General features: G+C 41.8%; 1 protein-coding gene across 3 annotated transcripts in view; it reads right to left on the minus strand.

Annotated features, from left to right (window-relative positions):
* radil2b (Ras association and DIL domains 2b) overlaps positions 1-24,805 on the minus strand; it is a 42,027-nt gene that overhangs the window by 4,512 nt on the left and 12,710 nt on the right. For all 3 annotated transcript variants that reach the window (XM_057826999.1, XM_057826997.1, XM_057827000.1), the window contains 11 exons: positions 22,844-23,076; positions 19,632-20,059; positions 15,008-15,298; positions 14,533-14,934; positions 8,152-8,189; positions 7,896-8,059; positions 7,508-7,620; positions 2,451-2,718; positions 1,646-1,818; positions 1,389-1,533; positions 1,161-1,321 (listed from right to left, as the gene is read on the minus strand). In XM_057826999.1, the coding sequence (XP_057682982.1) occupies positions 1,161-1,321; positions 1,389-1,533; positions 1,646-1,818; positions 2,451-2,718; positions 7,508-7,620; positions 7,896-8,059; positions 8,152-8,189; positions 14,533-14,934; positions 15,008-15,298; positions 19,632-20,059; positions 22,844-23,076 (2,416 nt within the window). The remainder of the gene's footprint in view (positions 1-1,160; positions 1,322-1,388; positions 1,534-1,645; positions 1,819-2,450; positions 2,719-7,507; positions 7,621-7,895; positions 8,060-8,151; positions 8,190-14,532; positions 14,935-15,007; positions 15,299-19,631; positions 20,060-22,843; positions 23,077-24,805) is intronic.

The raw sequence follows: 24,805 nt of genomic DNA on the forward strand, positions 1-24,805 counted from the left end.
CTTTATATTTTTTGTTTCAGCACAGTAATAATGATATAATGTAATAAAGTGTGTAGTATACACTTTAGCTTTAGCATAATAGCGAATCTAAATGATTAAACTTCAAGTAAGTAACGATATGCTTTCTCACTTAAATTCATATATTGTGGGGGTAGGACCGCAGTGGTTTAATATTCCATGATGTTTGATCCACGAAAACACAGAGTAAAGCAGCGACTTCTTCCTCATCGTTCTCCCATCATTAGCTCTAATGCTATTAGCATTAGGCTAGTTAGCTATCGCTGGCAGGTAAGACTTACGGCAATTACGTTGACGAACGTCGTTTTTCCCGAATACTGGAGGCCGACCAGGGTCAGCTCCATCTCTTCCTTCCAAAATAAAGACTTGAACCAGTCTAAAAGCCGGTTTATTAGTGCCAGCATCTTGAGAAGTCGGTGGTGCTTCGCCTCTTCCCTCCCTGTCAGATGATTGGTTGGGCTTTTCCAGCTCTGAAGGGGAGTGAGGGCGGGGAAGTCGGAGACGGCCAGGCTATTCGTTGTTGGTCACTTTCCGAATCGGGCCGAATGCTATCGTTACAAAACGGTGACAAACAAAAACGTAAAAAAAAAAAAAATTTGACATTTTTGAAAAATCGGGAGATTTGGCTTTCTAATCGTGAGGCGTGAGCATTGGGGTCAAAATCGGAAGTCTCCCGACCAAATCGTGAAACTTAACAGGTCTGCAATTCGAGTTGAATCTTGAGGTCACATCGACTTGAGCCGAGTCACAAGGTTGTAAAGACGAGTCGAGCAAGTCGAAAGATTGTCGAGTTACGTGAGAGTGTGGCGAGAATGGCCAATACGACCAAGCTAATCACTGGCAGGTGGGAACTAATCTATGATTCAAGTTTTTTGAGTCTCGAGTCATTGTCTCACGAGTCGAGTCAAGACTTGAGTTATTGCCAGACAAGTAGAGTCGAGTCTCGAGTCTCAGATCCTCTCAGCTGAAGCTAGTCAAGTCTGAGTCTGCATTTTTCTTTTGAGTCCAAGTCAAGTTGCGAGTCCCAAATTTGAGACTCGAGTCCAATTGTCTGCAAAAAACGAACCCTAAATCTTAGAACTGTGCAGCGAGTAACCACCATTGTTTGACAGTACTTTCAACATAAAATGTGTCCCGGTTACCTGGTGTTGCTGTAAATTAGACAGGTTGAAAATGAACACTCGAAGCTTGTTTAAGTGTTCTATTAGTCCAGAATCTGTTACTGTGCTTCCCACAATGAACTGGTAATCTTCATCTGGTAGCACAAGAGGATGGTGGGTATCGAAACTCTGCAGAATGTCCTCTAAAAATAGAATAGAATGGAATTATCAATGAATCAAATGTTATACTCTTGTGTGGGCAACTCTTACCGGTTCTATGCGCTTCGGTTTGGTCTCTGGCACAGGGATTCCATTTGTGCCTGGCGGGACATGTCGGGATATAAATACTAAGCAGGTGGTTCAGCTGAGCCGCATTCAGGGCAGGGAAGTCAGATCGTAACGACGTCCAAGAGGTCTAATACGTGCACACACACAAATAAATTGGGTTGATAAAACCGCTCTGTTGTACTCACTCTTCTCTAAATAGCATACAATGGGACAAAATAGTCAGTGTACATGTTTTTCACCTGGAATAAATTTTTCTTAGGCGTCGTAAGAAGACAGATCGCCGACGAGAGGGCGCGCGTGCGCTCAAATGCCAATTTTTCCAATCCGGCCGTCTGGGACCAGTTTAGGAACAAGTCAAAATTGGTCCGTATGTGCATGCCTGTCGACCGCTGAAAAAAACCTGGCTCCGCGCCTGCAAAGACATCAAGAAAAACTCCTCTTTGAAATTGATCACGACATAAATAGGGTGATTTAGTGAGTTGCATTTTATTACCGACTGGCTATAGATTTAATAGCCCATCTGTCTTTGATTCAAATCCGTGTGACGCACCGCGAGTCAGCGTTGCAACAAAAATCCAACCAAAATAAAGGTTTAAATTCTCAAAGTCAACAGTGAATTTGATAAGCGTTGAATGCTATTTAAATCATTCCCTGCCGGGCTTTCTTGTTCATGTGCATTGGGCGTCTATCGGTGTCAATGGCATTGAAAATAGAGCATTCACAGCTGGTCTTCCCGGTTTTGGAGGGCATTTGAGGTCATGTCTTGTTCGTTTTAGGGCATTTACAGGTGATTTCCAGTTCGTTTTGAATCACTTTCTATTCATTTGAAGACATTCTTAAATCACTTTCTGTTCTGTAAACCAAAATCAACAGGAAATGATCTGAAATGCCCCGGGAATTAACTTATTAGCTGCCATTGATAGTCATAGACCTCCCAACATTCTTACACTCACTGCCATCCCTCCCACTTCAAACAGATTGGACATCTACTAGTGCTAAAACTCATCTCAATTGAAACCTCAAACTGTGACGATGTTCCGCTACCTCTCTCCATGAGTAAGTTGAAGAGCGACGCATTGATGAAGTAGAATAGGAAGGCATTGAGCTGTGTGGAAATCTCAGGGTGGAGCTGACAGTCTAACAGTAGGTTCTGTGTTTCGGATAGGACCTCCAAAACCTGCTGGACTCCATCACGGGCCGTCAACTCGCTGCTATGTTGGGGTGGAATACTCTCGTCAGTCAGGGAGTGTCCCTCAAGGCCTTCCTTGAATGGGTTGCAGTCCAGAAAGCCCGGAAGGCTAGGATACAGAACCTGGAAGTACATACAGTAGTTAACTGCATTAATTGTACGGTAAACTGAACTGTCCGACTGGTAGGTCAGAAAAGTTGAAATTTCAAGCAGTCATTATTGACCATATGAGGGAGATTACCACCTATGTTACTTGTACAGAGGAAATCAGGGGTGCTGGAAATCACTCACACCAGGGGGTGCTAAGGATCTTTAGTTTTTACAATCCAAAAACAGCCTAGCTCCGCCTATGAGCATGAACATAAAGCAACAAGCATTTTTCTAGGGGTGCTCATTGTATTTTGATCCAAGATCTACTTTTCAATGAGACAACCCCCCGCGATCTACCTTAACAGTATTTTGGTTTGCATAACCACATATGCTGCTCACACAATTTAAATTAACAATATATGACTTGTAGATCGCGATTGAAGCAATGGACACCCTAACCCCTGGTTTGATCCATTAAATCAGCACCAGAAATGTAAAAACAGTAAGTCTTAGGTGGGTTAAAAAGTGTTTTTGCCAAGCAGAGATTAGGCGAAACCGCTGCTTAAGGTAAAGGAGCTTTTTGGGGAAGTCTCCAATTGAACTGTCCTGGTTCTGTGTACTCACCAGTGCATTGGTGGAGCATGCATGGACTACTAAAGTATTTTAAACTAAACTGCAATTCATGGAGAAATTACGCTGGGGCTTTGCTTTGGTAGATAAAGATCTATCAGGTCAGTTCTTGTAGATTTGGGGACATTCAGGGGACACGTTCTGTTGATATCGTATCATTTCCTGTTTATTTGTGGACATTTCGGGGACACATACTGTTGCATGGCATGGATTTACATGGGTGGCATTAGAATGGGCTGTAATGGTAAGTTTTGGTCAAAAATCACAACCACACCGATGAAAATGAAGGGGAAATTTGGACGTACATGGCTGTCGATGGCATTGACTTACTTGGGCGCCAGTTGAATGTCATGGTCAGTGGTCAAAAATCACAAGGACCTGTTTTCCCTTCATTGAAAATGAACGGGAAATTTGGACGCGCATGGCTGTCAATGCTATCCGGTTAGAAATGAGTGGAACAGTTTTTGGCTAAATCTGAATACCACTTTTTTGCCCCTTATCCTGCTGGAATTTTTGATGCGTAAATTATGCGATTTGGTTGAAAATTATAGGACAAGTAGCATTTTAAATTTTTTTTTTCTTCAAAAAACCTGCGTTTATGGATGAACGGAACATTTTGGGGGGTCGTTCGAAAAATTCCCAGCGTCGAATGCAAAGCCCCATCTACTGAACTCTAAAAATCCCATTTTGCACCTTTAAAAAGAAAAATCAAGCCAGTCTTTCTGGTGTTTTTTTCTTTTGCAGCTGCTGGTGTTCGTAGACCGACTTCTGTCACTCTAGTTTCTTTCCCTACCGAGCAGCAGGTACCGTTGAGCCCCTCCGCCGTCACAAAGCACTCGCAGAGGGACACACTTTCAGCTTCCCCTCCTTGAAAGACCTTTGCAATGCAACATTATTGATGGGCTTATACAGACAAAACTGGAGGAATCATCAAAAATGAAGGCATTTTTGCTTTTCTCTCACTAAAAGGTCCTCACTACTCTGCAGAGTAAGTATAGACAATGACCACTCTGTCTAGGCTAATTGTACACAGACATCCCCTTTCCCCAGCAATCTCGCTTTTACGCCCACCAAGGCCAGCACCGGCACTAGGTCCACATTCCCCCCGCCCCCCCAAAAAAGCTGAATATGGTTCATGCGGGCTTGGCATGGTGCACTAACAAGACTGCTGAGTGAAGAGTTCTGAAGGAATCCGCCCTAAGCAGATCATTTTACTTTCACAGCGAAGCCCTAAGTAGGCGGGGAAAAACATGAACGCGAATGGAACACGCCGCGGCGCCCATCCCGCATGAGAATGGAAATGGGGGGAAAATAACTTTTTTCCCGGTTGGAAAATGGCACACGGTGAAGCCAAGCAGTGAGAACGAAACCAACCTTTTATCCTTGATTTATTTAATTCGTCCAAAGTACTGTATTGTCTAAGAGTCAAAATTGTGCGTTCATCATCGACGGCAAATAAACAGTCTGCCCGCAAGTCTGGAGACGTGCGCATATCCATCAACACATGTCTTTAGTTGAAATAGCTTGTCATTAATGGCGCCTGTTGTTTTCCACGCGGCAGCAATATTCACCACATTGAATCAAAAATGCAAATTTAAAGTGGACGTAGAATATTTCTTACATCTCCCCTCCTCATAATTCAAAATGGCTAGACGATAACGAGGCGCATATATGAACTTCTAACAAGGACGTTTCAACACTAAACTTAACTTAGACTTCATCGCATTCCTCGCTAATTCTGTTCTTTCATTCGGGGAAAGAGGAGGATCCTGTGGTGAGATGACAAGCATGATGGATGACATGACCGGTGGCACAATGTGTGGTTAACTAGCAACTGGGTCAACCAAAACTCTTTCATATCCCCTTCTTCTTTAGTACAGAGACAAAAAAACAAATAAAAACCTGATACTAACCAGTGGCTTGGCTGAAGTTTTATATTTTATGTCTGACAAATCTTTAAAAGCTCCAGTCTGTTCTAAGGATGATGTTTAATTTTATTAGTCAGTCAAATGTGATCGTCTTGGGCCTGATTAACATTTTGCACTGTTCTACACGTTGATTATCACAGTTCTGGAAGCACTGGTATACAGTGGTATGAAAAAGTATCTGAACATTTTGGAATTTCTCACATATCTGAATGAAATCACTATCAAATGTGATCTGATCTTTCTCAAAATCACACAGATGAAAAAACAATGTCTGCTTTAACCAAAACCAGCCAAACATTTATAGGTTTTTATTAGTCCCGGTCGAAGGGCGAAAAAATATCGGACATGCCTTTTTTTAATATATACACCCACTGTATACAGTATATTTTTGATTAAATCGTTTTCTAATTGTATTTAACGTTACAGATAAAATGTCTTACACTCATCCAGAGTCTTTAGTTTTGGCTTAAACTAGGGCTATCATGTCGTGTTCAGTCTATAATGGCACCGTTTTACGTATACATAGAGTTAAAGGCAACGTTAAATGAGTAGAGAGAATTTGAGTAGCCTTTGAAGCTTTTTTTAAATTGGCTAAAGCCTTACAATCCCTCTCTCAACAATTAGAAATATCGTGGGAAGCAATGTGGGGAGGTAAGGTAGTAGTTGATCTTTTTCTTAACACCCTATTTTATTTCCCAACGCAGAGAAGATCAATTGGTATCACGACGCACAGTCATGGTTGCACTTCCCATCATGCATTTGGACAGAAGTGAAATGGCTACAGTATCATTTACTGAAAGCTCAACAAATACACTAGATGGCAATATTTAGACACAATATACAAGGTCACATTTATCCCTTAAGAATAGAAATCGTGGATCCCTCTCACAGAAAGAATGTTAATAATGTAAATGCCATCTTGAGGATTTATTGTCATAATAAACAAATACAGTACTTATGTACTGTATGTTGAATGTATATATTCGTCCGAGTTTTAATCATTTTTTTCTCAATGCATTGCCAAAATGTATATGATCGGGAAAAATTATCGGGAATGATTGAAATTGAATCGGGAGCAAAAAAAAAGCAATCGGATCGGGAAATATCGGGATTGGCAGATACTCAAACGAAAACGATCGGGATCGGATCGGGAGCAAAAAAAAACATGATCGGAACAACCCTAGTTTTCATATTTGAATGAGGATAGCATGCAAGCATGGAGCATGGTTTGAGAAGAACATTGTCAGGTTTTGTGTTGGTTCCCTCCTAGTGTGTCCCCATTGATTTCACCTATTGTGCCTACACCTTGTGTAGCCTCCCTCCTGCATCCTCCTGTGTCACCCATCTGTTCCTCGTTGTCTCGTTACCCCTTGTCTCTGTGTGTATATAAACTCCAAGTTTCTGTTCATTCGTTGTTGCGTCATTGTCAATGTCGCCAAGCCCTCGTGTACCAGTCCCTCCGATTAAGTAAGTGTTTAAACATTGCCTTTTTGATCCCCAGTCCTTTTGGTTGTACTTTGTGTTTTTGTTAGTTATTATTAAAACATTTTTTGAGTTCACCGCCCCCTGCCTTGCTGCATTTTTGTTTCCCTGCATTTGGGTCCACACCACCTGCCTGCCCGCGTTCCTGACAGAACATAATACACGTTGTGGAGTGGCCAAGTCAAAGTCCAGACCTGAACCCCATTGAGATGATGTGGCATGACCTAAAGACAGTGATTCATGTCAGACATTTCAGGAATCTGACTGAGCTACAGCAGTTTTGTTGAGAAGAATGGGTCAAGATTAGTCCTGATCGATGTGCCGGACTGATCTGCAGCTACATGAAGCATCTGGTTGAAGTTTTTTGCTGCCAAAGGGGGGGGCCACAAAATATTAAATGTGATGGTTCACTTATTTATTTTCCGCCTCCTGTCATTGTTTCCATACTATCCTCATTCAAATGTGAAAACCTATAAATGTTTGAGTGGTTTTAGTTAAAGCAGACACTGTTTTTTTATCTGTGTGATTTTGCCAAAGATCAGATCACATTTGATGGTGATTTTATGCAGGAATGTGAGAAATTCCAAAAGGTTCAGATGCTCTTTCATACCAATGTATGACCATTACGACTTACAAAGCAGGCCGTGGAACGAATTAAATTTGTATGTTGAGGTACCAGTGTGTCGCCATATCGTAACATAATCATGAACCTTGTATAGCAAATCGTATGGTATCCTGAAAGTTTCCCACCCCTAATAGTGTCAGTGCATTTATCCACACACCTTGGTAATGTAGTACACAGACTGCTGAAAGGTAAGCATGATGACCTCCTCCAGGGCTTCTATTGTTTCTTCACTGGCTGAGCGCACACAGGACAACTGTAGCTCCAGCAGGTCTGCAAAATAAGCAACCGCAATGAACAAAAATATAGTAAACTTGAGACTTTGTTTTTTTCTGCAATTTTTCATTAGCTGAACTCAAAAGGTTCAAGTCTAACTATTTTCAAGGCTAGCGCAAGTCTTTTTTTGAGCGTGGAGGTGATTTAGACTGGGCCTTGGTAAATATGCAGGCATGTGCTAGCTTGCGTTGTTGTGTCCGTTAAATGTATTGGTAATTGTTTTATGTAGCACAGTTAGCATTGGAAAGAGTTACGATCGAAACGTGACTGACCCAAGTTCTCCCCATCGTCGTCTTCTTCTCTTGCGTCTTCATTCTCTTGGTGAATCCTCCACTCCAAGATGAGAGGCAGCTGATTCTTGATGAACTGGAGCAACTCCAGGCTGTTTGACAACCACGCCACTAGGGGTAACAGTCCTGTGATTATGTCCTTGTTGCTGAAAGGTTGCAGGACATCCAGGTATAAGCTTTCATCAGAAGGAGCTGAATGACTACACAAATAAGTCTGGAGGCAGAAACAAGGGCTTACACTTCCTTCGGGAAAGCTGATATTTCCTTGGTTTGCTCCTGTTTGGAGAAATATTCAAAGCAAAATATCAATGTTGTGATATAAATGATTGCCTCCATCTATCCATCATCTACCACTTAATCTAGGGTCGGGTCGCGGGGGCAACAGCTTTAGCAGGAAAGTCCAGACGTCCCTCTCGCCAGCCACTTCAACCAGCTCCTCCGGTAAGATCCCAAGGCATCCCCAGGCCAGCCGAGAGATATAGTCTCTCCAGCGTATCCTGGGTCGTCCCCGGGCTAACCCTAACCTCTCCAGGGAGGTGTCCAGGAGGCATCTCAACCACTGGCTCCTCTCAACGTGGAGGACTAGCAGCTTGACACTGAGTCCCTCCCAGATGACCGAGCTTGTCACCCTATCTGTAAGGGAGAGCCCGAACACCCTGCAGAAGAAACTCATTTCGGCCACTTGTATCTGAAATTTTTTTCTTTTGGTCACGACCCACAGCTTGTGACCATAGTTGAGAGTAGGAACATAGATCGACTGGTAAATCGAGAGCTTCGCCCTTCAGCTCAGCTCCTTCTTCATCACTACAGACCGGTGCAGAGTCTGCATCACTGCAGATGCTGCACCGATCCGCCTGTCGACCTCTCGTTCCTACCCTCACTTGTGAACAAGACCCCAAGATACTTGAACTCCTCTAATTGGGGCAGGATCTCGTCCCCGACCCGGAGAGGGCACGCCACCCTTTTCCGACTGAGGACCACGGTCTCGGATTTGGAGGTGCTGATCTTCATCCCACCCGCTTCACACTCAGCTGCGAACCGCTCCAGTGAGAGGTCGAGGTCACGGCTCGATGAAGCCCACAGCACCACATCATTTGCAAAAAGCAGAGATGCAATGCTGAGGCCACCAAAACAGACCCCCTGAACGTTTTGGCTGCAACTAGAAATTCTGTCCATAAAAATTATGAACAGAGTCGGGCAGCCTTGGCGGAGTCCAAACCTCACTGGGAACGAATTCGACTTACTGCCGGCAATGAGGACTTTACTCTGACACCGGTCGTACAGGGACCGAACAGCCCTTGCCAAGTGGCTCGGTAGTCCATACTCCCAGAGCAGCCCCCACAGGACTCCCCGGGGCACAGGGTCAAACACCTTCTCCAAAACCACAAAACAGATGTAGACTGGTTGGGCAAACTCCCATGCACCCTCGAGGACCCTGCTGAGGGTGTAGAACTGGTCCACTGTTACACGGCCAGGACGAAAAACACACTGCTCCTCCTGAATCCGAGATTCCATTCCCGTCGGAACCCTCCTCTCCAGCACCCCTGAATAGACTTTACCGGGGAGGCTGACGAGTGTGCTCCTGCTATAAATGGAACACACCCTTTTAAAAAGGAGGACCACCACCCCGGTCTGCCAATCCAGAGGCACTTTCCCTGATGTCCACGCGATGTTGTAGAGGTGTGTCAGCCATGACAGCCCAACAACATCCAGACCCTTTAGGAACTCTGGGCGGATCTCATCGACCCCCGGGGCTTTGCCACCGGGGAACTTTCCAACCACTTCAGTTACTTTGACCCAGAGATAGGAGAGCCCACCTCGGAGTCCTCGGACTCTGCTTCCTCAAAGGAAGGCGTGTCTGTGGAATTGAGGTGGTCTTCGACGTATTCTCCACACCGACTCATGACATCCCGAGTCGAGGTCAGCAGTACCCCATCTCCACTATACACAAATGATTACTTCTATGCTCTAAAATAGAGGTCGACCGATATAGGGACTTTTTTCCAACATCAGCCATCGGCCGATTAACAAATAGAAATAAGCCGATGAAAAATAATTTTGATCAGGTATCTGTGTGGGCAACTGTGGTCACCGATAACTGATGGTAGAATCCCGGAAGGACCTTGCAGCAGCTTGAAGGCAGGCTGATACAGAAAGCTACAAGCTTGCCTGTTTTGTAAATATAGTAAGGTTTTTTTTAATCTTGCATGACAGAATATGCAATGTTGCTTTAGCCTTTTAACACTAGAACTACCAAGGGTGGATCAGTGGAATTCAAATTAAAAATTCCTTTTCTAACCAGAGAAGGGTCATCAGACCCTAATCGGCATATCTTTTGTGAGCATTGTGGTCCTTATTAGCCATTCCCATTCACACTTGCAAAACCACAGGGTTAGATTGCTCCAATTAGCATATTTAGTGTTTGCAGGGCAGGGCTGCCTTGGCTTTGTCGCTTTGTCGGACAGTGGACCGCTCAGGCAGGCAATCGGGCGGACAACCTTTTTACATATTCCAAAAGCTGCAGTTTACCCACAGTACAAGGGACGTTGTAATAAAAAACAAAACATTTTTTATGTGGTGACATATGACACTTCGTCCTTTTCCTGGGTCTAGGTGTTAGAGGTTGTTGCCGAAGCAATTTTTCCTTCTGCGCCTTCTTTGCACCCACATGAGAGTGAGTCAATTCCTTTGCAAGACCCACCAAGAAGTCCACCCGTCTCTCTTGCCTTCCGGTGAATGCCTGATACAACACATATGCATTCAGTGCTGTCATGTCAATCATATTGTAGAAGACGGCGACAGGCCATCTCAGTGTTCCTCCGTGTTTGACAAAGCCAAGGAGCCCTGGATTTGCAAATATTCAAGATTGCAGCTATCCAGAGTGAAACCCCCTCTTCACACCTAGGCTGCTTGATTACTTGTTTGAGTGCGCTATTGTTTGACAAAGCCAAGTAGTCAGCTTGGTATGGGGGTAATTTGATGCCTTTCTGGTATTTCTTTACTGCCAAAAAACCCCAGGACTTTTAGGTGTTTACTGAGTGATCCTTACACTCTAAATGTAAGTCATAGCGTTAGCATAGCGTTCACGTTAGCATTAGCTTTAGCATGGCGAGCATCCTCTTAAACTCTCAATTTCACTTGTTTACATCTTGTCGTTAGTAGGTGTTGAGCATTTGGTTAAATGTTTGACACTAATGAGCCGCCATACCCTTACTGTCATGTCTGTTACCAATCACTGAAATAGCGACAGTATTGATGAGACTAACACGGAAGTGTGCACGCAAGGCAATCGGTTATTCACAGTTTATTGTTTTATGAGTAAACTAGTGGTTTGTTCATCTCAAGTGTGATCCTTGACTCACACGGAAACAAGCAAGTTTAATTATTTGAAAATAATTTACAGTTCTTGCCGAATGTGTGTTTAATCATAAAAAGAAATTAATCCTTTAAGTCTCAGGTCATTTAAATGGCTTTTCATAATCTACATGCTTTAAAAAACATTATATCGGCCTCAAATATCGGCCTCCAAAATCGGCTTCGGATATTGGCAATTGGCTGAATTTTTCAGATATTGGTATCAGCATTTGAAAGTCCCATATCAGTCGACCTATACTCTAAATTGCCAGTAGGTGTCTCTCTGTGCCCTATGATTGGCTGGCAACCAATTTTACATTTTCCCCTCTGTCCCAATCAAAATCAGCAGAGGCCCATTTGTAAGATGATCCTGACCCGGTTTGGAAAATGATCAGGCCACCCATTGTGAATGTCAAACATGTTCAGTAGTTATGATGCCACAAATCCAATTGTGTGTGGTCCGCACGAGTTTAACCGATCCAAGGACACTTTGATTGTGACGTGAACATCAACTCATCAGGAAGCCGGCTGAAGTGGTTTCTCGAAACAAAGGCGCAACTGGTTGTGTTGAGTATTTATACAGTATAAAATGTCTTCCAAGTCATTCCTTCTACAAAAATAACAAGGATGCAGATTCAGAAGCCTATAATCTATTACGATCATCTGGTTACAGTGGTATGAAAACACATTTTTGCAAAAAATCACCATCAAATGTGATCTGATCTTTGTCAAAATCACACACATGAAAAAAACAGTGTCCGCTTTAACTAAAACCACCCAAACCTTGATAGGTTTTCATTAGGGTTGTTCCGCTCATGTTTTTTTGCTCCCGATCCGACCCCGATCGTTTTAGTTTGAGTATCTGCCGATCCCAATATTTCCCGATCCGATTGCTTTTTTTTGCTCCCGATTCAATTCCAAACATTCCCGATAATTTTTCCCGATCATATACATTTTGGCAATCCATTAATAAAAAAATGGATAAAACTCGGACGAATATATACATTAAACATACAGTACATAAGTACTGTATTTGTTTATTATCACAATAAATCCTCAAGATGGCATTCACATTATTAACATTCTTTCTGTGAGAGGGATCCACGGATAGAAAGACTTGTGACTTTGTATATTGTGACTAAATATTGCCATCTAGTGTATTTGTTGAGCTTTCAGTAAATGATACTGTTGCCATGCCCAAATGCATGATGGGTGGATGTAACACGCCTTTAGCAACCATGACTGTGCATAGTGCTACCAATTGATATATCTTCTCTGCATTGGGAAATAACATAAGGTGTTAAGAAAAAGATAAATTGCTACCTTGCTTCCCCACATTGCTTCCTACGATATTTCTAATCGTAGGAGAGGGATTGTAAGGATTTAGCCAATTAAAAAAAGGCTCCAAAGGCTGCCAAAATTCACTCTACTCATTTTACGCTGCCTTTTAGCTCTCTGTATAGGTAAAACGGCTACATTACAGATGGAGCGCGACAATGCGTGAGTGGGTCGTGCAGCGCATGCATTAATTGCATTAAATATTTTAACGTGATACATTTTTTAAAAAATTAATTACTGCAATTATTGGGATAAATTTGATAACCCTACCTTAAGCCTAAACTAAAGACTCTGGATGAGTTTAACATATTATGTCTGTAATGTTTAATACAATTAGAAAACGATTTAATTAAAATATATATGTATATTTAAAAAAGGCATGTCTGATATTTTTTTGCCGATTCCGATACTTTATAAATGACCTGATCGGACATCTCTAGTTTTCATATTTTAATGAGGATAGCATGCAAACAATGGCAGAAGGGGGGAAATAAATAAGTGAACCCTCCGCTTAAGGAGACTTAAAGAGCAATTGAAACCAATTTTTACCAAACAATTTAAGTCAGGTGTGTGCCCAATCACTGATGAGTGGTTTAAAGCTGCCCACTATAAAACACACACCTGGTAAGAATTGTCTTGATGAGAAGCATTGTCTGATGTGCATCATGGCTCGATCAAAAGAGCTGTCTGAAGACCCGCGATCAAGGATTGTTGATTTGTATAAAGCTGGGAAAGGATACAAAACCATCTCTAAAAGTCTGGATGTTCATCAATCGACAGTCAGAGAAGTTGTCTACATATGGAGAGAGTTTGGCACTGTTACCTCTCTCCCAAGGAGTTGCCGTTCACCAAAGATGACACCAAGAGTTCAGCGCAGAATACTCAGAGGTAAAAAAGAACCCTAGAGTGTCTGCTAAAGACTTACAGAAATCACTGGCACAGTCCAATAACTCTGTGCACACATGAACTATATGTAAAACTATGGCCAAGAATGGTGTTCAAGGGAGGACTCCACTGCTGTGGAGCTCCAAAAAAAAACAAAAAAACATTGTTGCCTGTTTATTGTTCGCAAAACGGCACTTGGACACTGTACAGAAGTTTTGGCAAAATATTTTGTGGACTGATGAAACCAAAGTTGAATTGTTTGGGAGTAACACAAGACGTCATGAGTGGAGGAAGAATGGAACAGCTCGCCAAAATCAACACCTCATCCCCATGGTAGAGGGAGCATTATGATTTGGGGCTGTTTTGCTGCCTAATAATGGCCTGGACAACTTGCAATCATTAATGGCAGAATGAATTCAAAGGTTTATCAGGATGTTTTGCAGGAAACCCTGGGGCCGTCTGTCAGACAGTTGAAGCCAAAACGAGGATGGATGCTGCAACAAGACAATGATCCAAAACACAGAAGTAAATCAACTTCAGAATGCTTTCAAAAGAACAAAATACATGTTCTGGAGTTGCCAACTCAAAGGCCAGAATTGAACCCCATTGAGATACATGCCAGTCATCCCAGGAATCTGACTGAACTACAGCAGTTTTGTAGAGAAGAATTAGTCCTGATCGATGTGCCAGACTGATCTGCAGCTACAGGAAGCGTCTGGTTGAAGTTATTGCTGCCACAAAATATCAAATGTGATGGTTCAATTACTTATTTTCCCCTTTCTGATTGTTTGCAATACTATCCCCATTAAAATACAAAAACCTCTAAATGTTTGGGTGGTATTAGTTCAAGCAGACACTGTTTTTTCATCTGTGAGATTTTGACAAAGATCAGATCACATTTGATGTTGATTTTATACAAAAATGTGAGAAAGTCCAAAAGGTTCAGATACTTTTTCATACCACTGTATACACTTAAATCAGCACTTTTAACACATTTCATGACATTGAAAAATATGACACCAATGAATCTACTGGCACTCACCCAAACAGCGCTCTGAATCTCACTAGCAATAAGCAGCAGAAGCCTTCTCAGGTCTGAGGTACGAAGATATGAAGCTGAATACTGAATGCACAGACACATCAGGAACGAGACACTCAGTGAAGGTCCGTCTTGGACAAATCTGCTTCCTTTTGCAATTATTTGTTTGATGATGAAATGCTCATCGTCAACCCGATAGTTCAAATTCAAGCAGTGACCCTCTGGGGATTTCAGAAATGGACGTCTTCTCTTGAGGCATTTTTTGCCGGTCAGACTTGCAAAGTCACCGCAGTCGTCGCAGCGTATCGCATCTCTTGTCGGACTTATTGTCGGAGCAGGTGTAGTGCGACCAAACAAGCGGGGGAGAGTTGGCGAGCTGGCCTTTGGAGCAGTATTGTATACGTCCTTTTGACACAAAGAAACAATAACAAAGTTATTAAAAGCATTACAGTGAATTTTTTAACTTTATTACTATTACCTTGTGTATCAAGGGATCTTTAAACAGAAACAGGTAGCTTTGTCCAAGCCCGATGACATCACCAGGGTAGAGTTGTACTTTCTCTTTTAATAAGTTGCCATTCCTTGTGACCACAGCGCCAGGAAAAGGGCACAGCATGGTTGATCCGCTAGTGCTAATGCGATGAAAAACGCAATGCTTTGGAAGAATATCTTCAGCCTGGAGGACAATGTCTGCTTGTGATACATCTCTGCTCTCATTTTGTTGTCCTAATACAATGCTTGGACTCGTAAGTAGGTAGAGGACAAAGTCCTAGGGAGATAAGCACAACAATACTGTTCACATACTATATGTAAAATACAACGAATATTAGCATGATAAATACGTACTATGAATTAATGTATTTATACTGGGGTTGTTCCGATCATATTTTTTTGCTCCCGATCCGATCCCGATCGTTTTAGTTTGAGTATCTGCCGATCCCGATATTTCCCGATCCGATTGTTTTTTTTTTGTGCTCCCGATTCAATTCCAATCATTCCCGATAATTTCATATACATTTTGGCAATGCATTAAGAAAAAAATGAATAAAACTCTGACGACTATATACATTCAACATACAGTACATAAGTACTGTATTTGTTTATTATGACAATAAATCCTCAAGATGGCATTTACATTATTAACATTCTTTCTGTGAGAGGGATCCACGGATAGAAAGACTTGTAATTCTTAAAGGATAAATGTGACTTTGTATATTGTGACTAAATATTGCCATCTAGTGTATTTGTTGAGCTTTCAGTAAAATGATACTGTAGCCATTTAACTGTTCTGCCCAAATGCATGATGGGAAGTGCAACCATGACTGTGCGTAGTGACACCAATTGATATATCTTCTCTGCGTTGGGAAGTAACATACGATGTTAAGGAAAAGATCAACCACTACCATTCTTCCCCACATTGCTTCCCACAATAGTTCTGTTGAGAGAGGGATTTTAAGGCTTTAGCCAATTAAAAAGACTGCCAAATTTCTCTCTACTCATTTTACGCTGCCTGTTAGCTCTATATATAGGTAAAACGGCGCCATTATAGATTGAACGCGACAATGCGTGAGTGGGTCGTGCAGCGCAAGCGTTAACTGCATTAAATATTTTAACGTGATTAATTAAAAAATAATTAATTACCGCCGTTTACGCGATAAATTTGATAGCCCTACTTTAAGCCAAAACTAAACACACTGGATGAATGTAAGACATTTTGTCTGTAACGTTAAATACAATTAGAAAAAGATTTAATTAAAAGAAATATATATATTAAAAAAAGGCATGTCCGATATTTTTTTGCCGATTCCGATACTTTGAAAATGACGTGATCGGACATCTTTAATTTATACTCGTGTTAAGGGGTTTTGTTTTCCAAAATGTAAAAGGTGTATGTGCAGTGTATCACAACAGTGAGTACACCCCTCGCATTTCTGCAGATATTTAAGTATATGGCGGAAAACACAGACAAGAGTGAAAAAGCAGTTTCTGCTCTTGCACTCCTCTTTAAAAGAAACTGCTGTATTTTAAGCCAAAACAACTGTTGTTTGATAAAACAATATGTCTATATGCTGCCATAGCAGATTCATGGCGCATTAAGCCCCCGAACTATTTTTAATTTGCCCGTTTTACCCTGGAAACCCTCGTTTACAGACGTCGCGCAACCGTTTTTGTTTCAACCCAGCCATGAATACAAGGTAAGTAATTAGGGTTGTTCCGATCATGTTTTTTAGCTCCCGATCCGATCCCGATCGTTTTAGTTTGAGTATCTGCCAATCCCGATATTTCCCGATCTGATTTTTTTTTGCTCCCGATTCAATTCCAATAATTCCCGATAATTTTTCCCGATCATATACATTTTGGCAATGCATTAAGAAAAAAATGAATAAAACTCGGACGAATATATACATTCAACATACAGTACATAAGTACTGTATTTGTATACTATAACAATAAATCCTCAAGGTGGCATTTACATTATTAACATTCTTTCTGTGGGAGGGATCCACGGATAGGAACACTTGTAATTCTTAAAGGATAAATGTGACCTTGTATATTGTGAATAAATATTGCCATCTAGTGTATTTGTTGAGCTTTCAATAAATGATACTGCAGCCATTCAACCTAAATGCATGATGGGAAGTGGAACCATGACTGTGCGTAGTGCTACCAATTGACATATCTTCTTTGTGTAGGGCAATAACATAAGGTGTTAAGAAAAAGTTCAATTGCTACCTTGCTTCCCCACATTGCTTCCCATGATATTTCTAATCGTAGGGAGAGGGATTGTAAGACTTTAGCCCAGACATGTCCAAAGTGCGGCCCGGGGGCCAAATGCGGCCCCTGGTCAAATTTCCTCCGGCCCCCAGCCTCTGTCATAAGATCAATAATGTCTGGCCCGCACACAGATTTATTAAATTGGTCAGCAGTACTGCTTACACATTAAATGCTTCTCCTAAGCAACATTACCCCGTTGAACCTTGACTTCCAATTTTCTAAAACGGCAACAATCAACAACAAAAAACAAAGTGGACTGCGACGGCCGACGCTTCAAGGATAGGTGGAAATTGGACTATTTCTTCACTAAAATACACAACAACTGTGTCTGCCTCATTTGCAAAGAGACAGTTGTTGTTTTCAAAGAGTTCAATGTGAGGCGATATTACCAAACAAGACATGCTGACATGTACGAGAAGATTACAGGGAAGATACGCAGCGAGAAATTGAAGCAACTTGAAGCTAGTTTAATTTCACAGCAGCAGTATTTCGCAAGATCCCGAGAGTCGAAAGATAACACCACAAAGGCTAGTTGTGAGATTGTTAAAATTATTAATTAAAAAAAATAAATAAATAAAGCAAATGTGACACACAGAATGGCTTGCTAAAATTTGCTTAAACATATTGTTCTACGTAAAGGACGTCAGCCAAGGTCGGCCCCCCACATTTTTACCACACCAAATCTGGCCCCCTTTGCAAAAAGTTTGGACACCCCTGCTTTAGCCTATTAAAAAAGGCTTCAAAGGCTGCCAAAATTCACTCTACTCATTTTACACTGCCTTTTATCTCTCTAAATGGGTAAAACGATGCCATTACAAATTGAGCGCGACAATGCGTGAGTGGGTCGTGCATCACATGCATTAATTGCGTTAAATATTTAACGTGATACATTTTTTAAAATTAATTACCCCCGTTATAGGGATAAATTTGATAACCCTACCTTAAGCCTAAACTAAAGACTCTGGATGAGTGTAACATATTATGTCTGTAACGTTAAATACAATTAGAAAACAATTTAATAAAAAAAAATATATATATACAGTATATTAAAAAAGGCATGGCCGATATTTTTTTGCCGATTCCGATACTTTGAAAATGACGTGATCGGACCCGATCGATCGGCATCTCTATAAGCAATTATATTATTCAAAATGTCTATAATTTTTAGCTCAGAATCATTAATTGATGTCTAATATTTTGTTTAAAAAAAAAAAAAACTTTTATTTTAAACTTTTAAACAAATTACGTCACAATGAAAAAAATGGCGTCTGTAAAAAAGTCACAGATATCTACCTCATAACTATCGCTGTCGGTGTTGTTGTGCTGAACTGCAAAAAATGTTCTGTGCGGACCAATTACAGTCCTAGCGTGTTGAGGTGACGCATAGTCAGGATTTTTTTAGAGGTGCACGTCAAGCTACGGCGTAGGGTCGTAAATCGGGTCTGCGTTAACAGCGTAGGTCTTCTTGGCGAGGACAGTACAATCACGTATAATACATGTTTTTGGGATATTTATTTTCAGATTTAGGGGGTATTCAGGGGTACTTAAAGGATTAATTCCGGGAAAATTCAGGGAAATTTGGGTTATGTCGCAGCGTAGAAACGGAACTCGTATATATGTATGTGTATATATGAAAACAGTTTTACAATAGGCCGCTTATTGAAGCGCTTTTACTCCCACTCGCTTCATAGTGCAGAAAATACATTACTGGAGGCACCAATGTATTCAAAATTAAATGAAAACTTATTAATACCAAAAAGTTAATTCCGTGTAGTCAAACTAAGCATTCACTACTGTACTGCTGTAACGATTAATCGATTGAGTAGTTTGATCAGAAAAAAGCTTCGAATCAAATTTTGCTGCTTGGAGTATTCGTGTAATTATAGTGGTGTTGTAATGGTTTGTTTGTATTTGTAGTTGTAAAGTGTTGCATTTAGTTTTATTGATTTTGGTGGATACACTGAACTCTAGCAGCAACGGTGAATATGACATAACTCATTTAACATGGCTGAAACTCTGTTAAGACCAACATAAGGTAAGTTTTTGTTTATTTATGCATTCGGAATTAAGTTTATTGGTATGTTTAACCGTTTTTTTTTTTTTGTCAGAATATGTGTTTGAACGATTTGTGAAGAGCATTTTAGCATTTTACACCATTTAAGCTAGCAGATTTTTGCTATGCAAGCACAAGAGTGTAGTTAATGTAAATTGTGAGACCCACAGGGAGAGGTTCAACGCAAAGAATACAGTAAATAGCGCTATACATTATATGTTTGGGAGCAAATAGCTACGCAGAGAGCATGTGCGTGTGTTAGTGAATGAGATACCTGTACAAGGCTGCGGCCGTGTAGTAGTAGCAGGTACGGACAGTCGTGAGGTGGGTGAATGGAGTACTGTGTGGCGTTATCGTCACTACTTTCCGTCTCCTCCCTTTCAAACTCCTCTCCTTCCTGCTCACCTCTCGGCCTCGACGGACAGAGGCTCTCTGTTTTAGTTTGAGAGGCACCATCCCCCTTAGAGGGAACTGCAAGTTCAATGTCATCCAGCTCTGCCCTTGCTTGCGGGCTCTCCACTGAGGTCCCATTCATGGTCAAACCTTCAACCTGATTTTCTTTGGTGTCTGAATCCACATCTATTAGGTCCATGTCGCTTTTACTCCTCCAGATTTTTTGGCTAGGACTGCTTGATCTCGATATGAGCGTGGAATGAACCCTGGAGCGACTCTTCTGCAGCTTACGGGCCTGAGCGTTGATACCTAGAAGGAAGATGGATAAATAAATACAGGGGGTCCCCGGGTTACGAACGAGTTCCGTTCCTAGGTAACTTTTCAACCTTTATCAAATATTTTCATAACATTTGTTATAATATGTCGACTGACAACTAGTTGAATGACACCTCTTTTATAGCTTGAGGGAGTCTGTATCGCTTTCACCGGCACTTATTAACTTTGAGGAGGGTGGCAGGAATCCTGCCGCACAAAAAAAAACCCTGCAAATATGCTGACTGATTTACGGCATATGTGACTTCTCCCTTTCCCCATTCATTATAAAGGTGGAAGTCGGTGTGAACGCTTTCGCACGAAGATGGCAGAGCAACAGAAGAGACAAAAAGTTTTGTCTGAGGAGGAAAAAAAAAAGCTCCCAGGATATACAGAATAAACATTGGCCCTGGTTTCACTCGCTGGTGTGAAGCCCCCGACCTCCAACCGAACTCCTCAGCGCTGACTAGTTCGGGTGGATTTGCCACACTAAGCTACATGGTTGCGAACTAGGGTTGTTCCGATCATGTTATTTTGCTCCCGATCCGATCCCGATCGTTTTAGTTTGAGTATCTGCCGATCCCGATATTTCCCGATCCGATTGCTTTTTTTTTGCTCCCGATTCAATTCCAATCATTCCCGATAATTTTTCCCGATCATATACATTTTGGCAATGCATGAAGAAAAAAAATGAATAAAACTCGGACGAATATATACAGTGCCTTGCAAAAGTATTCGGCCCCCTTGAACCTTGCAACCTTTCGCCACATTTCAGGCTTCAAACATAAAGATATAAAATTTAAATTTTTTGTCAAGAATCAACAACAAGTGGGACACAATCGTGAAGTGGAACAAAATTTATTGGATCATTTAAACTTTTTTAACAAATAAAAAACTGAAAAGTGGGGCGTGCAATATTATTCGGCCCCCTTGCGTTAATACTTTGTAGCGCCACCTTTTGCTCCAATTACAGCTGCAAGTCGCTTGGGGTATGTTTCTATCAGTTTTGCACATCGAGAGACTGACATTCTTGCCCATTCTTCCCTGCAAAACAGCTCGAGCTCAGTGAGATTGAATGGAGAGTGTTTGTGAACAGCAGTCTTCAGCTCTTTCCACAGATTCTCGATTGGATTCAGGTCTGGACTTTGACTTGGCCATTCTAACACCTGGATACCTTTATTTTTGAACCATTCCATTGTAGATTTGGCTTTATGTTTTGGATCATTGTCCTGTTGGAAGATAAATCTCCGTCCCAGTCTCAGGTCTTGTGCAGATACCAACAGGTTTTCTTCCAGAATGTTCCTGTATTTGGCTGCATCCATCTTCCCGTCAATTTTAACCATCTTCCCTGTCCCTGCTGAAGAAAAGCAGGCCCAAACCATGATGCTGCCACCACCATGTTTGACAGTGGGGATGGTGTGTTCAGGGTGATGAGCTGTGTTGCTTTTACGCCAAACATATCGTTTTGCATTGTGGCCAAAAAGTTCAATTTTGGTTTCATCTGACCAGAGCACCTTCTTCCACATGTTTGGGTGGCTTGTGGCAAACTTTAAAGGAGACTTTTTATGGATATCTTTGAGAAATGGCTTTCTTCTTGCCACTTTTCCATAAAGGCCAGATTTGTGCAGTGTACGACTGATTGTTGTCCTATGGACAGACTCTCCCACCTCAGCTGTAGATCTCTGCAGTTCATCCAGAGTGATCATGGGCCTCTTGGCTGCATCTCTGATCAGTTTTCTCCTTGTTTGAGAAGAAAGTTTGGAAAGACTGCCGGGTCTTCGTAGATTTGCAGTGGACTGATGCTCCTTCCATTTCAATATGATGGCTTGCACAGTGCTCCTTGAGATGTTTAAAGCTTGGGAAATCTTTTTGTATCCGAATCCGGCTTTAAACTTCTCCACAACAGTATCTCGGACCTGCCTGGTGTGTTCCTTGGTTTTCATAATGCTCTCTGCACGTTAAACAGAACCCTGAGACTATCACAGAGCAGGTGCATTTATACGGAGACTTGATTACACACAGGTGGATTCTATTTATCATCATTGGTCATTTAGGACAACATTGATCATTCAGAGATCTTCACTGAACTTCTGGAGTGAGTTTGCTGCACTGAAAGTAAAGGGGCCGAATAATATTGCACGCCCCACTTTTCAGTTTTTTATTTGTTAAAAAAGTTTAAATTATCCAATAAATGTTGTTCCACTTCACGATTGTGTCCCACTTGTTGTTGATTCTTGACAAAAAAAATTAAATTTCATATCTTTATGTTTGAAGCCTGAAATGTGGCGAAAGGTTGCAAGATTCAAGGGGGCCGAATACTTTTGCAAGGCACTGTATATGTGTTAGCACTAGTCCATACACAGGAAGCAGACGTCGGTGGAAAGAAAGACAGCTCATGGAAAGAGAAAATGATCAGCCCCACTGATAGTAGACTATCACACGTTGTGCCAGTTGTAGAAGCAAAATGCCAAACAGGACGCACGCTTTCGCTGTGACCACAGCTGTGTCAACTAGAGCCAAGCTTTCCATTCGGAGTGATGTGCTGCTACTAATATCCATGGAAAGATTTCTATGGCATCATGCTTTCATCTACAGTAAGTGGATGACTTATTTCCATGCAAAACATTGTGGGAAAAAAAAGGGTGCGCCACTCTTAATTAAAGCTAGCATGCTTGGATACATGCGATTGGTTCTTTGGAAAAACAGCATGAAACTTTGTTAAGAACGGCTTGTTTTGGACAATGCTCGATTGAGGCCAGGAACTAACATCGGGCACCCTACCAGCAGTGATGGTGTCTTTATCTCTGGATGTCTGTTCTTCCACCAGGCTCCGCCTCTGGATTTCAAAGCGTCTCGCAAGGCCCTCCCTTGGTTTCCATAGCGACTGCAAGAGGAGCGGCTTCTCGTTGTCGCCCACGACTCGGAACCCTTCGGTTTTCCACTGACCCTTGCCGATAGAACCGATCGTGTCGCACAGAACGAAGGAACTTTCCTCTTCTTTTTTGAGGCCATACCTGAATGAAATTGAAAGGAAATCATTTGAACATTCTGAAGAGCAAAAAAAGAATGCACAGATGTTAAGCTCCCCCCCCACCCAAAAAAACCCCAGTTACATTTGCAGTTAAACAATGGCAGCTATGGTTGCCAGAATATTACAACTAGAGTTGATCCACTCCAAAAATCTGATACTGATATCAAACCGATACTTATAAATTATGGCTAATTGTATTGTGATGGCCCACTGGATACTACAATGGTATGAAAAACTATGTGAACCTTTTGGAATTTCTCATTTTTCTGCATAAAATCACCATCAAGTGTGATCTCTGTCAAAATCACACAGATGAAAAAACGGTGTCTGCTTTAACTAAAACCACCCAAACTTTTATGGGTTTTCATATTTTAATGAGGACAGTATGCGAACAATGACAGAAGGGGGGGAAAATAAGTACGTGAACCATCACATTTAATAATTTGTGGCACCCCCTTTGGCAGCAATAACTTCAACCAGACGCTTCCTGTAGCTGCAGATCAGTCTGGCGCATCGATCAGGACTAATCTTGGCCCATTCTTTTCTACAAAACTGCTGTAGTTCAGTCAGATTCCTGGGATGTCTGGCGTAAATCGCTGTCTTTAGGTCATGCCACAGCATCTCAATGGGGTTCAAATCTGGACTTTGACTTGGCCACTCCAAAACGTGTATTTTGTTCTTCTGAAACCATTCTGAAGTTGATTTACTTCTGTGTTTTGGATCATTGTCTTGTTGCAGCATCCATCCTCTTTTTAGGTTCAACTGTCTGAACGGCGGCCTCAGGTTTTCCTGCAGAACTTTTGAATTCATTCTTCCATTAATGATTACAAGTTGTCCTGGTTCGAGCTGATAGAAAGGCAACAGTGACTCAAATAACCACCCGTTACAACCAAGGTAGGCAGAAGAGCATCTCTGAACGCACAGTACGTCGAACTTTGAGGCAGATGGGCTACAGCAGCAGAAGACCACCCCGGGTGCCACTCCTTTCAGCTAAGAACAGGAAACTGAGGCTACAATTTACACAAGCTCATCAAAATTGGACAATAGAAGATTGGAAAAACGTTGGTGGTCTGATGAGTCTCGATTTCTGCTGCGACATTCGGATGGTAGGGTCAGAATTTGGCGTCAACAACATGAAAGCATGGATCCATCCTGCCTTGTATCAACGGTTCTGGCAGGTGGTGGTGGTGTAATGGTGTGGGGAATATTTTCTTGGCACTCTTTGGGCCCCTTGGTACCAATTGAGCATCGTTGGAACGCCACAGCCTACCTAAGTATTGTTGCTGACCATGTCCATCCCTTTATGACCACAATGTACCCAACTTCTGATGGCCACTTTCAGCAGGATAATGCGCCATGTCATAAAGCTGGAATCATCTCAGACTGGTTTCTTGAACATGAAAATGAGTTCACTGTACTCAAATGGCCTCCACAGTCACCAGATCTCAATCCAACAGAGCATCTTTGGGATGTGGTGGAACGGGAGATTGGCATCATGGATGTACAGCCGACAAATCTGCACCAACTCTGTGATGCCATCATGTCAATATGAACCAAACTCTCTGAGCAATGCTTCAAGCACCTTGTTGAATCTATGCCACGAAGAATTGAGGCAGTTCCGAAGGCAAAAGGGGGTCCAACTCGTTACTAGTATGGTGCACCTAATAAAGTGGCCGGTGAGTGTATGTGTTTCTAAGAACGTATTTTAGTAA

This window comes from Corythoichthys intestinalis, chromosome 21, assembly GCF_030265065.1.
Source record: "Corythoichthys intestinalis isolate RoL2023-P3 chromosome 21, ASM3026506v1, whole genome shotgun sequence".
Taxonomy (NCBI): Eukaryota; Metazoa; Chordata; class Actinopteri; order Syngnathiformes; family Syngnathidae; genus Corythoichthys; species Corythoichthys intestinalis.